Below are 6,586 nucleotides of genomic sequence, written 5' to 3' on the forward strand. Positions count from 1 at the left end.
AACATAAAATAGCTTAAATCTGCAGATAACCCGTGGAATACTAATATACAGATATATAGATTACTTTTAGACACATACTGTGTATTTATCACTCGTTTGATAACACCTAGCATCGCATCGTCTATACCATGTTAGTTATTCAAATATCTCTTTATATACACATTATACTGTTTGCCAATAGCTACTGCCCTGATGTACATCTGCCACCTCCTGGCAGGATGATGACATGACAGGTGTAGTACAAACTTTACATTCATAGTAACCTGGTAGTACTAATATATCTTTGAGCTCTTGTGTTGTCAGTGAAAACACTTGAATGTGACACGAGCAGTCCAAACAATCATGTACACATTTATTTATTGTAACAAAGCAACTGGTTACACTTAATTTAACGTGAACAGGTTTCCAGTGGAGCGAGAGAACCATAATCTCCCCCGTCTCAAAAATGTTGTTAACCAAGCCCAAAATTACAGTTTAGCTTTTTGTGTTTGTTGGGTTTTTTTAATAAAAAAAAAAGAAAGAAGAATTAAAAAAAATGTACAATTGAAACGTTTGCTGTTGGCGCCTGAAAAAAAAAAAAACAACCTAAAAAAACGATGAAAGTTTTTTTTAACAGAAACTCAAACTGTGTGTAGTTATTAACGGTCGTTTACCAAGATTACATGTTTATCCCAAAAACATTTACAACAGTTGAAAGAAAGGAACGAGCTGGTGCTTTCGATCAGTTCCATTAGAAACATAAGTCACAAACAAAAAAAGACAAAATTAAAATCAAACCTCTAAATAAGCCTGATCCCCCACCACTGGATATATTATAATATACATTTATATATAAAAGTGGCTAAGGATGCTATGATTGAGTTATCACTGCACCATGGCTTATTTTTATCGAACTCACGACTTCAACAGAAACGGTCATTTCCTATCTTACATAAAAATTGCTATTGTACGTATTTTAAAATCTACGTAGGATGACGTGCAGAATGCTACAAATATTTTTTTTTTCCTTTTTTTTATTTTTTTAATATTCTTTTGCATGTCTTTGGGAGATGAAGAGGAAACGATGACGGGTGAGACTCGCCGACGTGTGGCGCTGGGTCTTCAGACGTTTGACCGCAGAGGAAGAGGACGGACAGCCTGACGACACACGGCAAAAAAAAAAACAAAGGAAGAAGAAGAAGAAGGAAAAAAAAGCCTGTTTTTGTGTTTTCCTTTTTTACAAATGCCCTAAACCCCTCCCCCTCCCTAAATCAAAGTGTTTTGTTCCAATGAGTTGAAGGATGATCGCAGGAGGACGGGGACAGAGTCAGCGGCAGAGGGTTAGTCTTCATCGCCGTCGTCCTGAAACACAAACGAAAGGAAAACAGAGTCGTCATGGCGAGTCTTCATCCAGCAGGGGGCAGCATGTAAGTTTTTGACACTTGAAAATAGATGGGATTACTAAATGAATGTGAAGTATGTTGATTAACGATTAAATTACAACCAGTTTCTGTGATTTTTCAGCTCTCCTTAAATGTGAATATTTTCTGGTTTATTTGCTCCTTTTGGTTTGTAGACATATTGTATGTCGTATATTGTAACTATATATATAAAAAAAGGGTGTCATCAGCGTATACTGTAACTATATATATAAAAATGGTGTCATCAGCGTTTACTGTAACTATATATAAAAAATGGTGTCATCAGCGTATATTGTAACTATATATATTTTTTTAAAAATGGTGTCATCAGCGTATATTGTAACAATATATATATTTTAAAAATAATGTAATCAGTGTATACTGTAACTATATATATATAAAAATGGTGTCATCAGCGTATACTGTAACATTATATATATATATTTTTTTAAATGGTGTCAGAGTATACTTTAACTATATATATAAAAAAATTGTGTCATCAGCGTATACTGTAACTATATATATTTTTTAAAAAATGGTGTCATCAGCGTATACTGTAACTATATACATATATATATAAAAAAAGGGTGTCATCAGCGTATACTGTAACTATATATATTTTAAAAAATGGTGTCATCAGTGTATACTGTTACTATATATATTTAAAAAATGGTGTCATCAGCGTATACTGTAAATATGCACGTGTATATGCATATATACATATACGCACACGCGGACATGTATAATCTCTTTGAATCGTAATTTTTTCTTCAGAATAAAGGCTCTAAATCTGGATGACATTAGATATGCTAATCACTTAAATCATCCGACAGGGCCGCCAGGTGCTGACCACCGTCGCCAGGTTTCGGTAAGAAGCAGGACTCACCTCTCCATCTTCTCCGTCACCGTCTTCATCGTCGTCCTCGCCTTCCTCTTCCTCTCCCTCGTCGATGTCCTCGAGACCCTCCTCTTCGTCGTCGTCGTCGTCTCCGTCGCCTTCTTCGTCTTCCATGTCGGGGACCTGAGAAACAGCAACAAGGCGAGTTCTGTGGTTTGTTTTAGGTGTCGACTGTTGTGGCAGCGCCTTACTTTGATACTAAAAAATACTTTAAAACAGAGATGTCACATAGACGTCACTCTGCGTACACACACTCACCAGGTAGTACTGCAGTGGGTTGGGCCAGATGTCGTCCTTGATGACTTCTCCCAGCTCGTCAGCGCCTGCGTCCGAGTGGTCGGTGAACCAGGTGAAGAAGCTCTCCGGCTCCTCGTGCTGCCGCTTCTTCCCGGCTTTGTTTGGCGTCTGACCCGTGCGCTTCGTCAGGTCCTGGAGGAGAGAAAAAAACAAACAAACAAAAAAAACAAGTTTGTCAAGGTTTCGGATTATTTGGCATTGCATTTATTTTTAAACTGCCAGAGTGAAAAGAACATGAAGCGACCTTTCCGGCTTTCCACTTGATTTCACTGGATTTGGAAACAGGATCCCCGCTCTCGTTCACGTTGAACTCTTTGGAGAGGGACTTGTTCTCGAAGTACGGGTTCTCGTCGAAAAACTGCAGAAAAGCAAAACAAACGTGTGATGCAAAACATCCGAGGCAGGACGTGGGGGAAAATCAGCGCCGACAAACGAAATATGAAAACTCACAAAATCTATTCTGTATCCAGACTTGATGTCCTCGAACTCGGTGACCTCCACCTTCGACAGGTAATGAAGCGCCTCTTCATCCTCCTCGCCCAGAAGAGCTGAAACTACACACGGACGGACGGTCAGCGGCTCATAAATCAAGGTAATAAATCATCAAATCAAACAGTTAAAACACTCTTTACCTTGTGGATGGTTGACGAATGTTGTGACCCAGAAGTTCGGGATTTTGGCTATGAGTTCTGACCGCTTCTGAAAGTATGGCTGACGTAATTTGTTGAACTGCTGCTCTACTTTTAAAATTTCTTCACTCGCTTGTTCGTTCAGTCTGTGAGAGAAGAAACACGGCAGCCACATTAGAAAACTTTATACAAACACACAGCATTTAACCAGTTCCTCAGAAAGTAGCTTCTGCCTCATTAGGACCAGATTCAAACCCACCTGTCGATTTCGTTCTGGACTTCATCGATGTGTTCGATTGCTTCCTGTTGCTCTTTTTCTGAAAAGGAAGGGGGAGAAAAAAATTATTAAAAATTCATCACTTCTGCAATCAACACATAGCGTTTGTTTCCTGCACGACGTAACCGTGGTTACCCAATACAATCCTCAGCATCACAGAGATGACAGGTTAACATTTACTGAACAAGATGCTGTGATAAGTTTTCTTATCTGTGGAGTGGTTAATATTTTTATCTGGAGTTTGCTGATAACATTTGTGTTATTCTCAGGTACAATAATCACAATTTACCATCATTGAATCTTATTACAGTTCCATAAGGATCTTTATTTTTCACTGTTTTTTTTGTTGTCGAGTAGTTTGACCTCAATTTCACCAATATATATTATTGTATATATATATATATATAAAATGTTACTTTATATATATATATATATATTTGTATAATAATATTTAATAACTAGATTCAGCACATTGATAACCTGTTATTGATCCAAACTTTTGTGCGTTTTCATTAACGCTGAAACTAATATTTATGGGGGTAAATGTTTTCTTTCAGTGGTCGTTTCCACACGCACAAAAAAAATTCATATTTAACAGAAATAATTGCTCTGGTTTAAAAAATCTTTTTGTATTTAATGTTTTAATGTCCTTTAAGAATTTTAAAATCACACGGTAAACCACACTGTTTCTTTCTATAAAACCTGTTATGCAATGCAATAAATTAGAATATTATTGATTTAAAACTTTCTACAGTAGAGTTAGTATTTATTATAGTCAAATGCCTGTGTCAGAAAATGGTGAAAAGTGCTTATTAAAATGTCTATTGTCCATAAACCAAGGAAAAAAGACGAAAAATAACAGTTTTGTATGCGTTGTATAATACTGGACGTGATAATATGAGCATTTATTCACAGTTTTAGCAGTAAAGTTAAGAGTGTGGTTGTGCAGTATTGTGAGCTCCATACGCTGCATGGTAAATAACGCGGGAGGCCAGGCTCCCTGTGTGTGTGTGTGTAGCTTCCTGTTGCAGCTGAAGGCGGCCTGGTTTGAATGAGGGTCTCTGCTGCACAAAGCGTTCAGCCTCACACTCACAATAACACACCGCAGCCTCCGCACTCGAGCTAAACACGGCCACAAACGCACCGCGGCCCCCTCGTCCACATCCACGCGCTACTAAAAACAACACAACAACACGCTTGTTTACGTCCACTCCGAGGCTAAAACGCGTCCACGCGTGTGAACCAGGACGGCGGCTCGGCTCGGCCGGGCCTTCCCTTCCCCTGACTGAAGGAGGCGGGACGCGAGTGGATGCTCGAGCCGCTAACACCTGTGTGCGCAAACACGGTGAAAACCGCACCTTTAACGTCTCCTACGGGATAATTAAAGGCTCACGCAAGACGCTGCACGCCGCCTTTGCGACGCAAACATTAGCCTCCTTGACAACAACCAGCGCTTGAGTGAGCGGTAGTAGCCACAACGAGCTAACCCATCGTTAACGTGCTGGCTAACGCCGCGCTAGCATGCTACATTACCGAAGAGTCCCGCGGAGCAGCGGTAAACCCGAGCGCGCGCGCGCGTGTGTAAGGGGAGCGTACACCAGCACCGTTCTTTCGTAAATACGCCGTAATTTGAACCGGAAACGGCGCAAGGGAGCACAGAGAGAGAGGGGGGAAAACCAGGAGAAAGGGACGAAAACAAATGAAAATGGCGTTGTACGGGATAAGCGCCATTCCTTCACGTTACCAGAGGTCTCGTCCGCTCCGTCGTGGTTCGAGTTCTCCTTCCTGCTCACTTTCGCCGATGAGGCCGACATGGTTTTACGGACGATACCGCGCCTGTTCAGACCAGATGTGCGTCCCCGGGTGCGTTAGAACTCTTCTCTGCGGGACAAAAGTTACTTCCACCTTCAAACACTGCGTGTTCTCTGAGCCCACGGTGAGAGGAATCAGCGCAGATCCGCACGCTGGTTTCTTTCTCTCGCTCCGTGGAGACGAGACGGTGAACAGATTTACGGCGCTCAACTGCCCCCCGGCGGCTGGAGTGTGACACTGCAATGTAAATGATACTACATTTTGTTTACAGATTAAATCAGCAGCAGTACTAGATAGAACATAAACAAATGTATTACTACAACAAAATGATGCTACATTTTGCTTTTAGACTAGATTAGATTTGCAGCAGGATTAGGGTCAGACAGTACTACACTAGGATATAAAATAAGCAATATAAAATACAAATGAAAAGTACAATAACACTACTGTATACAATAGAACAGGGATGAACACTGTTCAAAAAATGTTTGTAAACATCGAAAAGTACTGAAAGAACAATATTAAACCTATTTTTGAATATGTTTATTAATAATTAGTTGTGAAGGTGACACAAACACAAAAAGAATGATTGACGACATCAGTTGTTTATAATTTTATTATGAGCCAATTTAATTCTTATTATCTGCTTTATGTTAATTTAGTGCAATGTAATTAAATCACATTTAATTTGGGAAATTAATTCATTCATTCTCACTTAAAAAATATTATATATATATATATATATATGTCAGTGATAATGTTTTTTTTTATTGTATTCATTTTATTTTGTATTTTTAACTGTCTATTTTAAAAAAAAATGTAATTTAATGTACCAGAGTACATGTTTATTCTATTTTTATATTAACCTAGTTTAAAATCTTGCAAATCACTTCACCCTACAGAATGAGAGTAAAGTATTTACGTTTTTAGTAGCTCTGTGTGTCTATCTGTCTGTTTGTCCATTTGTTTGTGCTTCCACACTTGAACTTGCCACTATGACCAACAGAGGGCGGCAGAGTCTTGTTGTATGAATGGGGTGAAGTCTGCCATCTCTGATTGTTTGTTTTTGTTTTATTTACTATGATTTGTTTTACTCTTTTGCTTCGTCTAAAATAATATTGTTACATTTTTTTTGGTTTTGTTATTTACTTATTTGTTTGACTTTATCTTACTTATTTATTTTATTTTAGTTTCGTTTAGCAAGTTAAATTAGCATAACTTAGTATAGCCTGCCTATACTATTCCGGTACCTGAACGCATCAGTCGGAAGCCT

At 38.8% G+C, this 6,586-nt stretch overlaps 1 protein-coding gene across 1 annotated transcript; it reads right to left on the bottom strand.

Annotated features, from left to right (window-relative positions):
- Positions 1 to 331: 331 nt before the first annotated feature.
- LOC310930221 (protein SET-like) lies at positions 332 to 5,426 on the bottom strand. The gene is made up of 8 exons (XM_083893138.1): positions 5,246 to 5,426; positions 3,484 to 3,541; positions 3,228 to 3,370; positions 3,046 to 3,149; positions 2,840 to 2,953; positions 2,557 to 2,727; positions 2,287 to 2,421; positions 332 to 1,341 (listed from the first exon to the last, which is right to left on the bottom strand). The coding sequence occupies exons 1-8, from the start codon at positions 5,313 to 5,315 to the stop codon at positions 1,321 to 1,323; spliced, it is 816 nt and encodes a 271-aa protein (XP_083749264.1). The 5' UTR covers positions 5,316 to 5,426; the 3' UTR covers positions 332 to 1,320.
- Between the last annotated feature and the right edge of the window lie 1,160 nt (positions 5,427 to 6,586).

This window comes from Microchirus variegatus, assembly GCF_963457635.1.
Source record: "Microchirus variegatus genome assembly, chromosome: 1".
NCBI classification, from domain to species: domain Eukaryota; kingdom Metazoa; phylum Chordata; class Actinopteri; order Pleuronectiformes; family Soleidae; genus Microchirus; species Microchirus variegatus.

Coding starts and splice junctions, on each gene's coding strand:
- LOC310930221 (XM_083893138.1), bottom strand. CDS start 5,315: ATGTCGGCCTCATCGGCGAAAGTGAGCAGGAAGGAGAACTCGAACCAC. Junction 2,954..3,045: donor CTGGATACAGAATAGATTTT/GTGAGTTTTCAT, acceptor GCTTTTCTGCAG/TTTTTCGACGAGAACCCGTA. Junction 2,422..2,556: donor ACCCACTGCAGTACTACCTG/GTGAGTGTGTGT, acceptor GCTGTTTCTCAG/GTCCCCGACATGGAAGACGA.